Below are 18,481 nucleotides of genomic sequence, written 5' to 3'. Positions count from 1 at the left end.
TACACAACATAAAGTATGTTGACTGTATTTACACAGTGTGTTACATTTATGAATGAACATGGACTGTACTAAAATAAAAATGCCTACTAATAGGTAAGTAAATTATATTTTGAAAGCTCCAACTAAATGTAAGCTAAGATTTTTGTTCTTAATGCTTGGAGAAATAGTTTGGTTTTCTTTTTTCTGGGTTTAAAAACTGGAGTCAAATTCTAAACATTTCCTGTGAAATTCTCTGCTCACCTGCTGGCTCTCAAAGGTCCAGGTGCTGTCAGGTAAAGAGGCGTCCAGGACGCTGATGACCTCCTTAAAGTCAGTGGTGCTGCTGGGCTTCACCAAAGTGAAATCGCTGTACTCTGACATTGGAGACATGCACGACCTGAAGGAGTGACTCTGAGACATGACGTCTCCTCCCAGAACCTCCACGTACTTGATAGGTCCATCACTGTTGAGCTGAATGTGCAGGTTTCTGTTGGGCTTCTTGTCCTCATCACAGTGTGTCCGTCTCATGCAGCAACTAGCGTCGCTTCCGCTGCTCCTCAAGCATTTCACCGCTAAGACCAGCAAAGTCACCAGAGACAGCACGGACACCGAGGCCAGAGACACGATCAAATAAAGCGTGATTGTGCCGCTTGTCTTACTGGGCTCGGACACCTTGTGTCTCAGCTCCAACATGGGCTCGCTCACAGCGTCCTCCAGCAGGACGGACAGCGTGACGGTGGCCGACTGGACCGGTTCCCCGTCGTCCTGGACCTCTACAAGCAGCCTCTGAGAGGAGTCGTCGTGCTCGGACACAGCGCGTTTAGTCCTCACCTCCCCTGTGTACACACTGACCGTGAACAAAGAGGCGTCTGTGGCCTCAGACACTTTGTACGAGATCCAGGCGTTGTGGCCCGAGTCCGCGTCCACGGCCGTCACCTTGGTGACCAGGTGGCCCGCCTTGGCCGTGCGGGGCACCCGCAGGTGGGAGGCAGCGTGGGGGGAAGGGTAAATAACAGCGGGGGCGTTGTCGTTCTGGTCCAGGATGAAAACATGGACGGTGGCGTTGGTGCTGAGAGACGGAGAGCCCTGGTCCTTTGCCTGAACCTGAATGTGGAACACTTTGACTTTCTCGTAGTCAAAGGAGTGCATGCTGTAGATGCTGCCGTTCTCTGAGTTCATGTAAACGTAAGACGACACGGACACGTCCTGCACTTTAGAGTCCACGATAGAGTAAGACACTTTGGCGTTTTCGCCAGCATCCAGGTCACATGCAGACACCGAGTACAGTATAGAACCTGCTACTCCGTTCTCTTTTAGATAAACATTATAAGAGCTCTGAGAGAATACAGGAGGGTTGTCATTGACATCAGTGATGCTGACAGATATCATTTTCTTACTGGAGAGAGGAGGAGATCCTGAATCAGTGGCTGTTATCTCAATCTTGTACTCAGACACTCTCTCTCTGTCTAATGCACCACTGGTTACTAGTTCAAAATTTTTGGCAAAAGTTGGTTTCAGGGCAAACGGTGAGCTTTTGGGTAGCTGCAGAGTCACCTTTCCGTTATCACCAGAGTCAATGTCTTTAACACTAATCAAAGCCACCACTGTGCCAGATGGAGCATCTTCTCTTACAGGACTGGGTTTAGATGTCAAAATAATTTCAGGAGCATTATCATTGATGTCTTCAATATTAAGCTGCAGGCGACAGTGACCCTCCATTTCAGGTACACCTTTGTCTTTGGCAGTAATGTCAATCAGATACGATGGGAATGTTTCATAGTCTAATTCTCCTTTTAAAACTATTTGGCCTGTTTGTTCGTCAATTTCAAATGTTGATAAAACAGCCTCTGCAGTGCGAGACCCGAAGGAATATTTAATTTCACTGTTAACGCCATGATCAATATCGGTAGCTTTAACTTTTAATACAAATGTTCCTTTCGTGCTATTTTCCTTCAAAGATAATTTGTACTCTTTTTCATCAAATATAGGAACATTGTCGTTATTATCAAGTACATGAATTATAATTTTACATGTTCCAGATTTAACAGGGTTTCCTCCATCCAGTGCTGTTAATAGCAGCTGATGGATGGACATATTTTCTCTGTCCAAAGACTTTTCTAACACCAACTCTGGTGCTGTAAGACCATTTTTTTCGTTTTTAAATTTCAAAGAAAAATAATCATTTTTTAATATTGTGTAACTCTTTAAGGAATTTCCTCCTACATCAGGATCCGCTGCACTCTCCAAAGGAAAACGTGTACCAACCGCAACAGATTCTGGTATTTTAAGATTCATTTCATCTGTCAGAAAACGAGGTGAATTGTCATTAATGTCTTTAATTTCGACTTCAATTCGATATGATCTTAATGGATTTTCCACCACGACCTGCAGAGGGAGCACACAGCTGGCGCTTTGTCCGCATAAAGCCTCTCTGTCTATTCTGTCATTGACCAGCAGCTCGCCCTTCCCCGCATCCACGCTGAAATACTGCTTACCAGCCTCAGAGGCGACACGCAGCTTGCGCTCAAATATCTCAGACAGTCCCAAAGACAGATCTTTGGCCAGATTTCCCACCACAGAACCTCGTTTGAGCTCCTCTGGGATGCTGTAACGAGTCTGTGCATCCACTGTAGTCCACAAGAGAAAGACGTGATGCCACAAAAGAGCCTGCCATCTCCAGTCTCTGTATCCTATTGTCTTTGTCATCCTTGATCCTCTAAAATGCATCAATTCCAATCCAAAAGAAGACAGACCATGAAGACAAAATCCATATTCCCAACATGCGACATGGTGAGGGAAAACAATATCCGTTCATAGTCCAAAATATAAGTCCAAATAAATGAAATCCTGGCAGTACATGACTGATGTACCTTCTCTCCTCTCTACACTGAGCATTGTGGTTGTGTTGCTAAGTATGGGGGGAGGGAGAAGATCTCTTTGTACGGCTCTGACTGCTATTGGTGCTCAGCAGCTTTCACCCTCAGCCAATCAGAGGCACTCTGTGCAGCACTGTTACACACACACACGGGCACACACACAGGCGTACACACACACATTGTATCTGCAGTGACTGTAGAGCAAGTATAGATTCAAACAGGAAATAATGCAATGATTTCAAAATATGTTAATCACAACGATTTTAAACATTGTGATTTATACCCACAATATTAGATGCACTTGTGCTTCCTATTACTGAGTCAAATTTTGCCTGGACAAAGAACATAATACTCAGGGTCAGTTGTGTGTATTATTGTGGTTATTGTTCAAGTTCATGGAGCACTGCACTGCATCAGCAGTTCCTAATAGTTTGGTTATTTGTTAAAGTTACATAGGAGGACAACATGAAAAACATGTAAACTACAACCAATATGTTTTGAAATAATTATTTCAGTAAAGTTTTATTAATGTTGTTTATACAGGGTCATTTTACCAATCTATTTTTGTCAGGTGTATATACTATTTTGGCCAATGGGTTTACAGCATAATAAATAAAATAAATTTCCAATAGCTCTACATATAACATCTTTTTTTTTTGGGCGAATGTATTTAAAAAAAAAAGAAAAGTTATTTGTATAATAACTTATGTATGTTTTTTGAAATAAATATTAGTCTATTATTTGATTAAATAGATTACATGAAAATGTCCACAGACAGTCATTAACATTATTTAATGGTTAAAACTCTAACGTTGGTCAATGTCGCTGTTATTCAATGTGGTGCTGAAACTGCTACTTGAAAATTGCCCTGAAATAAAACACGACCTTGAACAACACAAAGTGTGTCGACTGCATTTTTGCAGTAAGTTATATTTATGAATGAACATGGACCGTACTAAAATAAAAATGATAATTAACAAGTACTTAAATTATACTTTTAAAAGTTCCAACTAAAAGTATTTTATAATCTTTTAATGCTCTGAAAAGGAGATTGGTTGTCTCTTTTCTAAGTTGTAACTGTAGTCAAATTGTTGTCATTTCCTGTAAAATTCACTGCTCACCTGCTGGCTCTCAAAGGTCCAGGTGCTGTCAGGTAAAGAGGCGTCCAGGACGCTGATGACCTCCTTAAAGTCAGTGGTGCTGCTGGGCTTCACCAAAGTGAAATCGCTGTACTCTGACATTGGAGACATGCACGACCTGAAGGAGTGACTCTGAGACATGACGTCTCCTCCCAGAACCTCCACGTACTTGATAGGTCCATCACTGTTGAGCTGAATGTGCAGGTTTCTGTTGGGCTTCTTGTCCTCATCACAGTGTGTCCGTCTCATGCAGCAACTAGCGTCGCTTCCGCTGCTCCTCAAGCATTTCACCGCTAAGACCAGCAAAGTCACCAGAGACAGCACGGACACCGAGGCCAGAGACACGATCAAATAAAGCGTGATTGTGCCGCTTGTCTTACTGGGCTCGGACACCTTGTGTCTCAGCTCCAACATGGGCTCGCTCACAGCGTCCTCCAGCAGGATGGACAGCGTGACGGTGGCCGACTGGACCGGTTCCCCGTCGTCCTGGACCTCTACAAGCAGCCTCTGAGAGGAGTCGTCGTGCTCGGACACAGCGCGTTTAGTCCTCACCTCCCCTGTGTACACACTGACCGTGAACAAAGAGGCGTCTGTGGCCTCAGACACTTTGTACGAGATCCAGGCGTTGTGGCCCGAGTCCGCGTCCACGGCCGTCACCTTGGTGACCAGGTGGCCCGCCTTGGCCGTGCGGGGCACCCGCAGGTGGGAGGCAGCGTGGGGGGAAGGGTAAATAACAGCGGGGGCGTTGTCGTTCTGGTCCAGGATGAAAACATGGACGGTGGCGTTGGTGCGGAGAGACGGAGAGCCCTGGTCCTTTGCCTGAACCTGAATGTGGAACACTTTGACTTTCTCGTAGTCAAAGGAGTGCATGCTGTAGATGCTGCCGTTCTCTGAGTTCATGTAAACGTAAGACGACACGGACACGTCGTGCACTTTAGAGTCCACGATAGAGTAAGACACTTTGGCGTTTTCGCCAGCATCCAGGTCACATGCAGACACCGAGTACAGTATAGAACCTGCTACTCCGTTCTCTTTTAGATAAACATTATAAGAGCTCTGAGAGAATACAGGAGGGTTGTCATTGACATCAGTGATGCTGACAGATATCATTTTCTTACTGGAGAGAGGAGGAGATCCTGAATCAGTGGCTGTTATCTCAATCTTGTACTCAGACACTCTCTCTCTGTCTAAAGCACCACTGGTTACTAGTTCATAACTATTAGAAAAAGATGGTTTAAGAGTAAAAGGTAAGCTTTTTGGTAGCTGCAAAGTTACTTTGCTATTATTAGCAGAGTCTGCATCACGTGATGTTAGCAGAGCCACAACTGATCCTCTTGGTGCATCCTCCCTGACCGGCTGCGGTTCTGAGGTGAGGATAATTTCAGGAGCATTATCATTAACATCAATAACATCAATCTGCACCCGACAGTGACTTTCCATCACAGGAAATCCTTTGTCCTTAGCAATCACTTCAATTTTGTAAGACGCAGCTTTTTCGTAATTTAATTCTCCTTTTAAAAATATTTCACCTGTTTCTGAGTTTAATTCAAATACAGATAAGACAGAATCAGGCGTGCGTGTGCCAAAAAAATATTCTACCTCTGCATTAGGTCCTTCGTCTGCATCATTCGCTGTAATTTTAAGTGCGAATGTATTTTTTGCCACATTCTCTTGCAAGGAGGTTTTGTATACATTTTTGTCAAAAACTGGGAAATTATCGTTGTTATCAAGCACTATAACATTAATTTGTGCAGTGCCAGACATGACTGGATTCCCTCCGTCTAAAGCAGTCAAGAGGAGCTGATAAGATGCTTTCTTCTCTCTGTCCAGAGGCTTTTCTAACACTAACTCGGGCACTAATTTACCATCCTCAACCTCCTTCATCTTCAACGTGAAGCAGTCATTTTTAGTCAACGTGTAAGTCTTTACCGAATTACTTCCAACATCGTAATCATCCGCACTTTCCAAAAGGAAACGAGTCCCGACAGCGGCAGATTCAGCAATATTTAAAGATAGTTCTTTTGTATGAAATTGTGGTGAATTGTCGTTAATGTCTTTGATTTCTACCTCAATTCGATGTGATCTCAAAGGATTTTCCACCACGACCTGCAGAGGGAGCACACAGCTGGCGCTTTGTCCGCATAAAGCCTCTCTGTCTATTCTGTCATTGACCAGCAGCTCGCCCTTCCCCGCATCCACGCTGAAATACTGCTTACCAGCCTCAGAGGCGACACGCAGCTTGCGCTCAAATATCTCAGACAGTCCCAAAGACAGATCTTTGGCCAGATTTCCCACCACAGAACCTCGTTTGAGCTCCTCTGGGATGCTGTAACGAGTCTGTGCATCCACTGTAGTCCACAAGAGAAAGACGTGATGCCACAAAAGAGCCTGCCATCTCCAGTCTCTGTATCCTATTGTCTTTGTCATCCTTGATCCCCTAAAATGCATCAATTCCAATCCAAAAGAAGACAGACCATGAAGACAAAATCCATATTCCCAACATGTGACATGGTGAGTGAAAACAATATCCGTTCATAGTCCAAAATATAAGTCCAAATAAATGAAATCCTGGCAGTACATGACTGATGTACCTTCTCTCCTCTCTACACTGAGCATTGTGGTTGTGTTGCTAAGTATGGGGGGAGGGAGAAGATCTCTTTGTACGGCTCTGACTGCTATTGGTGCTCAGCAGCTTTCACCCTCAGCCAATCAGAGGCACTCTGTGCAGCACTGTTACACACACACACACGGGCGCGCACACACACACACTGCTGATCCACACTCTCTTTAAAGCAGCATATTCAAATAGGACACATTAATAGATTGTGGTCAATACAATGAAAAATGCATTGTTATTCATACCCGTAACATTATAAGCTCTTGCTATTTCCATTAGTCACATCACTACAAGGAAAAACAAAATAGGGTCAGTTTTTTCTATTTTTGTGTTTGTTGTTCAATTTCATACAAAACTGCACTGCATTAGCGATTCCTAATATTTTGCTTATGTGTTATTGCTACATGAGAAGAAAGCATATGAGAAATATTTTACAGTGCAGCTGTAATCCTTTAAAAACTACAAACAATATATTTGGTAATATTTAAAATAATGAAGCATTATAAAAAAAATAAAACGCTTGTTATACACAACCTTTATTGTGAGGTGTACGTAATATTTTGGCCAGTGAATTTAGAACATATTACCAATAGCTACTACATATAATAAATGACAGTCTTTTTTTGTAAATATTAATCAATGATTTTATTAGATGTCTTGTATAGAAAAATGTCCATTGACACCCATTAACATTGTTTTTTGGTTACTAATGGAACATTGGTCAATGTCGCTGTCCACCAAGGTGGTGCTGAAACTGCTACCTGAGAATGGACCTGAAATCCACCACGACATTTAACAACACAAAGTGTGTCAACTGTGTTTAAACAATGGGTTATATTTATGAATGAACATGGACTGCACTCATTTAAAATGCTTATTATTATGTAATCAAATTACATTTTTCTAGGCATTTATTAAAATAATTTAGTGTCTTATCAATGCGTGGAGAAAAATATTGGTTATCTTTTTCTGGGTTTAGAAACTGTAGTCACAATTTAGCCATTTCCTGTGAAATTCTCTACTCACCTGCTGGCTCTCAAAGGTCCAGGTGCTGTCAGGTAAAGAGGCGTCCAGGACGCTGATGACCTCCTTAAAGTCAGTGGTGCTGCTGGGCTTCACCAAAGTGAAATCGCTGTACTCTGACATTGGAGACATGCACGACCTGAAGGAGTGACTCTGAGACATGACGTCTCCTCCCAGAACCTCCACGTACTTGATAGGTCCATCACTGTTGAGCTGAATGTGCAGGTTTCTGTTGGGCTTCTTGTCCTCATCACAGTGTGTCCGTCTCATGCAGCAACTAGCGTCGCTTCCGCTGCTCCTCAAGCATTTCACCGCTAAGACCAGCAAAGTCACCAGAGACAGCACGGACACCGAGGCCAGAGACACAATCAAATAAAGCGTGATTGTGCCGCTTGTCTTACTGGGCTCGGACACCTTGTGTCTCAGCTCCAACATGGGCTCGCTCACACCGTCCTCCAGCAGGATGGACAGCGTGACGGTGGCCGACTGGACCGGTTCCCCGTCGTCCTGGACCTCTACAAGCAGCCTCTGAGAGGAGTCGTCGTGCTCGGACACAGCGCGTTTAGTCCTCACCTCCCCTGTGTACACACTGACCGTGAACAAAGAGGCGTCTGTGGCCTCAGACACTTTGTACGAGATCCAGGCGTTGTGGCCCGAGTCCGCATCCACGGCCGTTACCTTGGTGACCAGGTGGCCCGCCTTGGCCGTGCGAGGCACCCGCAGGTGGGAGGCAGCGTGGGGGGAAGGGTAAATAACAGCGGGGGCGTTGTCGTTCTGGTCCAGGATGAAAACATGGACGGTGGCGTTGGTGCTGAGAGACGGAGAGCCCTGGTCCTTTGCCTGAACCTGAATGTGGAACACTTTGACTTTCTCGTAGTCAAAGGAGTGCATGCTGTAGATGCTGCCGTTCTCTGAGTTCATGTAAACGTAAGACGACACGGACACGTCGTGCACTTTAGAGTCCACGATAGAGTAAGACACTTTGGCGTTTTCGCCAGCATCCAGGTCACATGCAGACACCGAGTACAGTATAGAACCTGCTACTCCGTTCTCTTTTAGATAAACATTATAAGAGCTCTGAGAGAATACAGGAGGGTTGTCATTGACATCAGTGATGCTGACAGATATCATTTTCTTACTGGAGAGAGGAGGAGATCCTGAATCAGTGGCTGTTATCTCAATCTTGTACTCAGACACTCTCTCTCTGTCTAATGCACCACTGGTGACCAGCGCATAATTGTTAGAAAAAGATGGTTTAAGAGTAAAAGGTAGGCCTTTTTGTAGCTGCAGTGTTACTTTGCTATTATTACCAGAGTCAATATCTTTAACACTAATCAAAGCCACCACTGTGCCAGACGGAGCATCTTCTCTTACAGGACTGGGTTTGGATGTCAAAATAATTTCAGGAGCATTATCATTGATGTCTTCAATATTAAGCTGCAGGCGACAGTGACCCTCCATTTCAGGTACACCTTTGTCTTTGGCAGTAATGTCAATCAGATACGATGGGAATGTTTCATAATCCAATTCTCCTTTTAAAACTATTTGGCCTGTTTGTTCGTCAATTTCAAATGTTGATAAAACAGCCTCTGCAGTGCGAGACCCGAAGGAATATTTAATTTCACTGTTAACGCCATGATCAATATCTGTAGCTTTAACTTTCAATACAAATGTTCCTTTTGTGCTGTTTTCCTTCAAAGAAAATTTGTACTCTTTTTCATCAAATATAGGAACATTGTCGTTAATATCAAGTACATGAATTATAATTTTACATGTTCCAGATTTAACAGGGTTTCCTCCATCCAGTGCTGTTAATAGCAGCTGATGGATGGACATATTTTCTCTGTCCAAAGACTTTTCTAACACCAACTCTGGTGCTGTAAGACCATTTTTTTCGTTTTTAAATTTCAAAGAAAAATAATCATTTTTTAATATTGTGTAACTCCTTAAGGAATTTCCTCCAACATCAGGATCCGCTGCACTCTCCAAAGGAAAACGTGTACCAACCGCAACCAATTCTGGTATTTTAAGATTAATTTCATCTGTCAGAAAATGAGGTGAATTGTCGTTAATGTCTTTGATTTCTACCTCAATTCGATGCAAATTCAGAGGATTTTCCACCACGACCTGCAGAGGGAGCACACAGCTGGCGCTTTGTCCGCATAAAGCCTCTCTGTCTATTCTGTCATTGACCAGCAGCTCGCCCTTCCCCGCATCCACGCTGAAATACTGCTTACCAGCCTCAGAGGCGACACGCAGCTTGCGCTCAAATATCTCAGACAGTCCCAAAGACAGATCTTTGGCCAGATTTCCCACCACGGAACCTTGTTTGAGCTCCTCTGGGATGCTGTAACGAGTCTGTGCATCCACTGTAGTCCACAAGAGAAAGACGTGATGCCACAAAAGAGCCTGCCATCTCCAGTCTCTGTATCCTATTGTCTTTGTCATCCTTGATCCTCTAAAATGCATCAATTCCAATCCAAAAGAAGACTGACCATGAAGACAAAATCCATATATCCAACATGCGACATGGTGAGGGAAAACAATATCCGTTCATAGTCCAAAATATAAGTCCAAATAAATGAAATTCTGGCAGTACATGACTGATGTACCTTCTCTCCTCTCTACACTGAGCATTGTGGTTGTGTTGCTAAGTATGGGGGGAGGGAGAAGATCTCTTTGTACGGCTCTGACTGCTATTGGTGCTCAGCAGCTTTCACCCTCAGCCAATCAGAGACACTCTGAGCAGCACTGTTACACACACACACACACACACACACACACACTCATTGCTGATCTGCACTCATTGTAGAGCAAGTACAGATTCAAATAGGAAACAGTTACACATTATGTTTTGCTATTATGATCATTACAATAAATACAAACATTGTGATTTACCCACAACATTAGGTGCACTTGATATTCCAATTATTCACATTACTACAAAGAAAACATTTTTTAGGGTCAGTAATGTGTATTATTGTGGCAGTCGTTCACATATATATGTAGAACTGTACTGCATTAGCGGTTCCTAATCATTTGGATACTTGTTATAGCTACATAAGAGGAAAGCATATACGAAACACACAGTGCAGTTGTATCCACTGCCAACTAAAACCATTATATGGTGTTCTATTTATCACAATTAAGTACTATTAGCATAATGAATGGAGGCTTGTTTTGCACAACAAGTGTATGTAATATTTTGGCCAGTGAGTACTGTAGAACATAACAAATAATTGCCAATAGCTACTAAATATTTCATAATACTTTTTTTCTAATTCAATGTAAGTATTTTTCTAAACATAAGTCAATTTATTATATAAAAATGTCCATGGACACCCACTTAACATTATACAATATGATGGTTAGTATGGACGATTGGTCAAAGTCTCTGTCCACCAAATTGGTGCTGAAAATGTTACCTGAGAATGGATCTGAAATCAACCACAACATTATACAACATAAAGTGTGTTGACTGTATTTACACAGTGTGTTACATTTATGAATGAATATCGACTGTACTAAAGTAAAAATGCCTACTAATAGGTAACTAAATTATATTTTGAAAGCTCCAACTAAAGGTAAGCTAAGATTTGTTTTCTTAATGCTTGGAGAAAGAGTTTGGTTGTCTTTTTTCTGGGTTTAAAAACTGGAGTCAAATTTTAAACATTTCCTGTGAAATTCTCTGCTCACCTGCTGGCTCTCAAAGGTCCAGGTGCTGTCAGGTAAAGAGGCGTCCAGGACGCTGATGACCTCCTTAAAGTCAGTGGTGCTGCTGGGCTTCACCAAAGTGAAATCGCTGTACTCTGACATTGGAGACATGCACGACCTGAAGGAGTGACTCTGAGACATGACGTCTCCTCCCAGAACCTCCACGTACTTGATAGGTCCATCACTGTTGAGCTGAATGTGCAGGTTTCTGTTGGGCTTCTTGTCCTCATCACAGTGTGTCCGTCTCATGCAGCAACTAGCCTCGCTTCCGCTGCTCCTCAAGCATTTCACCGCTAAGACCAGCAAAGTCACCAGAGACAGCACGGACACCGAGGCCAGAGACACGATCAAATAAAGCGTGATTGTGCCGCTTGTCTTACTGGGCTCGGACACCTTGTGTCTCAGCTCCAACATGGGCTCGCTCACAGCGTCCTCCAGCAGGATGGACAGCGTGACGGTGGCCGACTGGACCGGTTCCCCGTCGTCCTGGACCTCTACAAGCAGCCTCTGAGAGGAGTCGTCGTGCTCGGACACAGCGCGTTTAGTCCTCACCTCCCCTGTGTACACACTGACCGTGAACAAAGAGGCGTCTGTGGCCTCAGACACTTTGTACGAGATCCAGGCGTTGTGGCCCGAGTCCGCGTCCACGGCCGTCACCTTGGTGACCAGGTGGCCCGCCTTGGCCGTGCGAGGCACCCGCAGGTGGGAGGCAGCGTGGGGGGAAGGGTAAATAACAGCGGGGGCGTTGTCGTTCTGGTCCAGGATGAAAACATGGACGGTGGCGTTGGTGCTGAGAGACGGAGAGCCCTGGTCCTTTGCCTGAACCTGAATGTGGAACACTTTGACTTTCTCGTAGTCAAAGGAGTGCATGCTGTAGATGCTGCCGTTCTCTGAGTTCATGTAAACGTAAGACGACACGGACACGTCGTGCACTTTAGAGTCCACGATAGAGTAAGACACTTTGGCGTTTTCGCCAGCATCCAGGTCACATGCAGACACCGAGTACAGTATAGAACCTGCTACTCCGTTCTCTTTTAGATAAACATTATAAGAGCTCTGAGAGAACACAGGAGGGTTGTCATTGACATCAGTGATGCTGACAGATATCATTTTCTTACTGGAGAGAGGAGGAGATCCTGAATCAGTGGCTGTTATCTCAATCTTGTACTCAGACACTCTCTCTCTGTCTAAAGCACCACTGGTGACCAGCGCATAGTTGTTAGAAAAAGATGGTTTAAGAGTAAAAGGGTTTCCTTTAGGAAGATCTAAAGTCACTTTACTGTTTTCACCAGAGTCAAGATCACGTACACTCAGCAAAGCTACAACAGTCCCACTAATAGAGTCCTCTGGTACAGGACTGGGTTTAGAAGTCAGAATAATTTCAGGAGCGTTATCATTTACATCTAATACATCAACCTGCACGCTGCAATGGCCCTCCATTTTTGGCAATCCTTTATCTTTTGCACTAATGTCAATTCGATAGGAGGACTGCTGTTCGTGGTCTAAATTATTTTTTAAAAACATATCTCCGCTGATAGGGTTTATATGAAATAATGCCTGCACTGATGGTGGTGTATGTATTCCAAGAGAGTACTCTATTTCACCATTTGGACCATCGTCTATGTCTGTTGCCTTTGTTTTAATAATAAAAGAGCCATTTGGGCTGTTTTCTTGAACAGATATTTTATATAATTTATATTCAAATGAAGGAACATTGTCATTATTATCAAGAACAATTACGGTTATTTTTGATGTTCCAGATTTGACCGGATTTCCACCATCCAAAGCTGTAAGAATCAAATTATGAACAGCTTTCTTCTCACGATCTAATGATTTATTTAAGACCAGTTCAGGTATTTTTCTTCCATTTTCAATTTCTTTCACTTTTAATGTAAAACATTCGTCTTTGCTGAGTGTATATGTCCTTACTGTGTTACTTCCTACATCAGGATCCTCTGCACTCTCCAGGGGAAAATGCACACCTACAACAGTGGATTCGGCTATTTCTATGTGGTGCTCATTTTTGAGAAAACTAGGAGCATTGTCATTGACGTCTTTTATTTCCACTTCAAATCGATGTAATTGTAACGGATTTTCCACCACGACCTGCAGAGGGAGCACACAGCTGGCGCTTTGTCCGCATAAAGCCTCTCTGTCTATTCTGTCATTGACCAGCAGCTCGCCCTTCCCCGCATCCACGCTGAAATACTGCTTACCAGCCTCAGAGGCGACACGCAGCTTGCGCTCAAATATCTCAGATAGTCCCAAAGACAGATCTTTGGCCAGATTCCCCACCACAGAACCTCGTTTGAGCTCCTCTGGGATGCTGTAACGAGTCTGTGCATCCACTGTAGTCCACAAGAGAAAGACGTGATGCCACAAAAGAGCCTGCCATCTCCAGTCTCTGTATCCTATTGTCTTTGTCATCCTTGATCCTCTAAAATGCATCAATTCCAATCCAAAAGAAGACAGACCATGAAGACAAAATCCATATTCCCAACATGCGACATGGTGAGTGAAAAAAATATCCGTTCATAGTCGAAAATATAAGTCCAAATAAATGAAATCCTGGCAGTACATGACTGATGTACCTTCTCTCCTCTCTACACTGAGCATTGTGGTTGTGTTGCTAAGTATGGGGGGAGGGAGAAGATCTCTTTGTACGGCTCTGACTGCTATTGGTGCTCAGCAGCTTTCACCCTCAGCCAATCAGAGGCACTCTGAGCAGCACTGTCACACACACACACACACACACACACACACACACACACACACACACACACACACACACACACACACACACACACACACACACACACACACACACACACTGCTTATCTGCAGTGACTGTAGAGCAAGTATACAGACTAAAATGGAAACCGTTAACATATTTTATTTTGAGAATATGATAATTACAATTAATAAAATCATTGTGATTTATACCCACAATATTAGGTTAACTTGCTATTCCAATAATTCACATCAGTGCAAAGAAAATATTGTCCAGGGTCAGTTATGTGTATTATTGTGGTTGTTGTTTACAATCATGTAGAACTGCACATCTTAATATTTTGAATACCCGTTTGAAGCTAAAGTACACAAGAGGAAAGCATTTGAGAAACATTTTGAAGTGCACTTGTAATCCACTGACAACTACAACTAATCTATTAAATAATAATTTTTACATACACATTGTTGAAAATGTAAACAATGGCTTGTTTTACACAACCCTTTTTGTTTGGTGTACCGAATATTTTCGCCAGCAAAGTTACAGCGTACTATAATTGATAAAAAATACTACATATTATAGAAAACTGTACATATTTTATTAGTTGTGTGAATGCCAATGTATTCACACATATAAGATTCTACACAAAAACAATCATCTATTTATTCTTCTTCTCCTTCCAACAAACTCTGCCAGCTTGCAGCTTCCCCAGTTTTCATTTGATCTGAACCGTTCGAGAATGGAAATGTTAGGCTTGGCTGGCAATCGATAGCTTAGTAGCTTTCATTTTCACAAACATCCCAGATTAACAGAACTTCCCGGTTTTCTGAGACATTTTCCCCATTGAAAATGAACAAGCCAATTTTCAAACATGGCCCAATTCCCACATTTCTCTCCTAATTCAAACCGTTCCACCATCCACACACACTACTCATCCTGAACATTCAACTAACATTTTCCAAGTTAAAACATTTCCAGGAATTCCAACAATTACCGGTTTTCCAAAGTCCTATTTCCACCCTTTTTTGGGGGACTTTTCCTTCTACATTTTTCAACCCTTTTGAATCCATTCCACCATCAAAACACCCAACTTAGTTGGGACCAATGTTTTTTATGTACAAATTCCAGGAATTCTGAAATAGAAATTCCCATTTACAAATTTTTACTATGTTACTCAGTGTTACTCAGTTATGTTAGTAAATGTATTATATGAAAAATGTCCAATGACACCAATTGAAATTCATTAATGGTCAAAGTCACTATCTATAAACTTGTAGCTGAAACTGCTACCTGAGAATGGACCTGAAATCAACCACTGCATGACACAACATAAATTGTGTCAACTGCGTTATAAAAATGAAGTACATTAATGAATGAACATGGACTGTACTCAAAAAAAAAAGAAAAGCTAATTAACATGGAAATTAACTATTATTTGAAAGTTCCAATTAAAAGAAAACTAGGTTTTCATTAATGCTTGGAGAAATAGTTTAGTTGTCTTTTTTCTGGGTTTAAAAAGTGTAGTCAAAATGTAGCCATTTCCTGTGAAATTCTCTACTCACCTGCTGGCTCTCAAAGGTCCAGGTGCTGTCAGGTAAAGAGGCGTCCAGGACGCTGATGACCTCCTTAAAGTCAGTGGTGCTGCTGGGCTTCACCAAAGTGAAATCGCTGTACTCTGACATTGGAGACATGCACGACCTGAAGGAGTGACTCTGAGACATGACGTCTCCTCCCAGAACCTCCACGTACTTGATAGGTCCATCACTGTTGAGCTGAATGTGCAGGTTTCTGTTGGGCTTCTTGTCCTCATCACAGTGTGTCCGTCTCATGCAGCAACTAGCGTCGCTTCCGCTGCTCCTCAAGCATTTCACCGCTAAGACCAGCAAAGTCACCAGAGACAGCACGGACACCGAGGCCAGAGACACGATCAAATAAAGCGTGATTGTGCCGCTTGTCTTACTGGGCTCGGACACCTTGTGTCTCAGCTCCAACATGGGCTCGCTCACAGCGTCCTCCAGCAGGATGGACAGCGTGACGGTGGCCGACTGGACCGGTTCCCCGTCGTCCTGGACCTCTACCAGCAGCCTCTGAGAGGAGTCGTCGTGCTCGGACACAGCGCGTTTAGTCCTCACCTCCCCTGTGTACACACTGACCGTGAACAAAGAGGCGTCTGTGGCCTCAGACACTTTGTACGAGATCCAGGCGTTGTGGCCCGAGTCCGCGTCCACAGCCGTCACCTTGGTGACCAGGTGGCCCGCCTTGGCCGTGCGGGGCACCCTGAGGTGGGAGGCAGCGTGGGGGGAAGGGTAAATAACAGCGGGGGCGTTGTCGTTCTGGTCCAGGATGAAAACATGGACGGTGGCGTTGGTGCTGAGAGACGGAGAGCCCTGGTCCTTTGCCTGAACCTGAATGTGGAACACTTTGACTTTCTCGTAGTCAAAGGAGTGCATGCTGTAGATGCTGCCGTTCTCTGAGTTCATGTAAACGTAAGACGACACGGACACGTCGTGCACTTTAGAGTCCACGATAGAGTAAGACACTTTGGCGTTTTCGCCAGCATCCAGGTCACATGCAGACACCGAGTACAGTATAGAACCTGCTACTCCGTTCTCTTTTAGATAAACATTATAAGAGCTCTGAGAGAATACAGGAGGGTTGTCATTGACATCAGTGATGCTGACAGATATCATTTTCTTACTGGAGAGAGGAGGAGATCCTGAATCTGTGGCTGTTATCTCAATCTTGTACTCAGACACTCTCTCTCTGTCTAAAGCACCACTGGTGACCAGCGCATAATTGTTAGAAAAAGATGGTTTAAGAGTAAAAGGGTTTCCTTTAGGAAGATCTAAAGTCACTTTACTGTTTTCGCCAGAGTCAAGATCACGTACACTCAGCAAAGCTACAACAGTCCCACTAATAGAGTCCTCTGATACAGGACTGGGTTTAGAAGTCAGAATAATTTCAGGAGCATTATCATTTACATCTAATACATCAACCTGCACACGGCATCGACCTTCCAACATTGGGAAGCCTTTATCTTTTGCACTAATGTCAATTCCATAGGTGGACTGCTGTTCATGGTCTAAATTATTTTTTAAAAACATATCTCCACTAACAGGGTTTATATGAAATAATGCCTGCACTGATGGTGGTGTATGTATTCCAAGAGAGTACTCTATTTCACCATTTGGACCGTCGTCTATGTCTGTTGCCTTTGTTGTAATAATAAAAGAGCCATTTGGGCTGTTTTCTTGAACAGATATTTTATATAATTTATATTCAAATGAAGGAACATTGTCATTAATATCGAGAACAATTACGGTTATTTTTGATGTTCCAGATTTGACTGGATTTCCACCATCCACAGCTGTAAGAATCAAATTATGAACAGCTTTTTTCTCACGATCTAATGATTTATTTAAAACCAGTTCAGGCATTTTTCTTCCATTTTCAATTTCTCTCACTTTTAATGTAAAACATTCGTCTTTGCTGAGTGTATATGTACTTACTGTGTTACTTCCTACATCAGGATCCTCTGCACTCTCCAGGGGAAAATGCACACCTACAACAGTGGATTCGGCTATTTCTATGTGGTGCTCATTTTTGAGAAAACTAGGAGCATTGTCATTGACGTCTTTTATTTCCACTTCAAATCGATGTAATTGTAACGGATTTTCCACCACGACCTGCAGAGGGAGCACACAGCTGGCGCTTTGTCCGCATAAAGCCTCTCTGTCTATTCTGTCATTGACCAGCAGCTCGCCCTTCCCCGCATCCACGCTGAAATACTGCTTACCAGCCTCAGAGGCGACACGCAGCTTGCGCTCAAATATCTCAGATAGTCCCAAAGACAGATCTTTGGCCAGATTCCCCACCACAGAACCTCGTTTGAGCTCCTCTGGGATGCTGTAACGAGTCTGTGCATCCACTGTAGTCCACAAGAGAAAGACATGATGCCACAAAAGAGCCTGCCATCTCCAGTCTCTGTATCCTATTGTCTTTGTCATCCTTGATCCTCTAAAATGCATCAATTCCAATCCAAAAGAAGACAGACCATGAAGACAAAATCCATATTCCCAACATGCGACATGGTGAGTGAAAAAAATATCCGTTCATAGTCGAAAATATAAGTCCAAATAAATGAAATCCTGGCAGTACATGACTGATGTACCTTCTCTCCTCTCTACACTGAGCATTGTGGTTGTGTTGCTAAGTATGGGGGGAGGGAGAAGATCTCTTTGTACGGCTCTGACTGCTATTGGTGCTCAGCAGCTTTCACCCTCAGCCAATCAGAGGCACTCTGAGCAGCACTGTCACACACACACACACACACACACACACACACACACACACACACACACACACACACACACACACACACACACACACACACACACACACACAC

At 43.3% G+C, this 18,481-nt stretch overlaps 4 protein-coding genes across 23 annotated transcripts in view; all 4 read right to left on the bottom strand.

Moving 5' to 3' along the window:
- Positions 1-18,481, bottom strand: part of LOC133583004 (protocadherin gamma-C5-like) — a 212,622-nt gene that overhangs the window by 55,185 nt on the left and 138,956 nt on the right. The window lies entirely within an intron of this gene.
- Positions 190-3,306, bottom strand: LOC133583001 (protocadherin gamma-C5-like). Its single transcript, XM_061937116.2, has one exon. It carries the CDS (start codon positions 2,704-2,706, stop codon positions 190-192), a length of 2,517 nt encoding a protein of 838 aa, XP_061793100.2. The 5' UTR covers positions 2,707-3,306.
- Positions 6,295-14,115, bottom strand: LOC133583000 (uncharacterized). Its single transcript, XM_072912390.1, has 3 exons — positions 11,288-14,115; positions 10,986-11,071; positions 6,295-10,124 (listed from the first exon to the last, which is right to left on the bottom strand). Exons 1-3 carry the CDS (start codon positions 13,794-13,796, stop codon positions 7,587-7,589), a joined length of 5,133 nt encoding a protein of 1,710 aa, XP_072768491.1. The 5' UTR covers positions 13,797-14,115; the 3' UTR covers positions 6,295-7,586.
- Positions 15,588-18,437, bottom strand: LOC140677573 (protocadherin gamma-C5-like). Its single transcript, XM_072912389.1, has one exon. It carries the CDS (start codon positions 18,102-18,104, stop codon positions 15,588-15,590), a length of 2,517 nt encoding a protein of 838 aa, XP_072768490.1. The 5' UTR covers positions 18,105-18,437.

The sequence above is a fragment of the Nerophis lumbriciformis genome, linkage group LG36, assembly GCF_033978685.3.
Source record: "Nerophis lumbriciformis linkage group LG36, RoL_Nlum_v2.1, whole genome shotgun sequence".
NCBI lineage: Eukaryota > Metazoa > Chordata > Actinopteri > Syngnathiformes > Syngnathidae > Nerophis > Nerophis lumbriciformis.
Note: the sequence above shows the minus strand (reverse complement) of the source record. Positions and strands in the feature narration are given on the sequence as shown.

What these genes read in the sequence shown, in the direction of transcription:
- LOC133583001 (XM_061937116.2), bottom strand. Translation starts at nt 2,706, where the DNA reads ATGCATTTTAGAGGATCAAGGATGACAAAGACAATAGGATACAGAGAC.
- LOC133583000 (XM_072912390.1), bottom strand. Translation starts at nt 13,796, where the DNA reads ATGCATTTTAGAGGATCAAGGATGACAAAGACAATAGGATACAGAGAC. An exon ending in ATGTTTAAAATTTGACTCCA is followed by an intron (nt 11,072 to 11,287) that starts GTTTTTAAACCC and finishes GGTTGATTTCAG; the next exon opens with ATCCATTCTCAGGTAACATT. An exon ending in TAACCATCATATTGTATAAT is followed by an intron (nt 10,125 to 10,985) that starts GTTAAGTGGGTG and finishes CTTCATGGTCAG; the next exon opens with TCTTCTTTTGGATTGGAATT.
- LOC140677573 (XM_072912389.1), bottom strand. Translation starts at nt 18,104, where the DNA reads ATGCATTTTAGAGGATCAAGGATGACAAAGACAATAGGATACAGAGAC.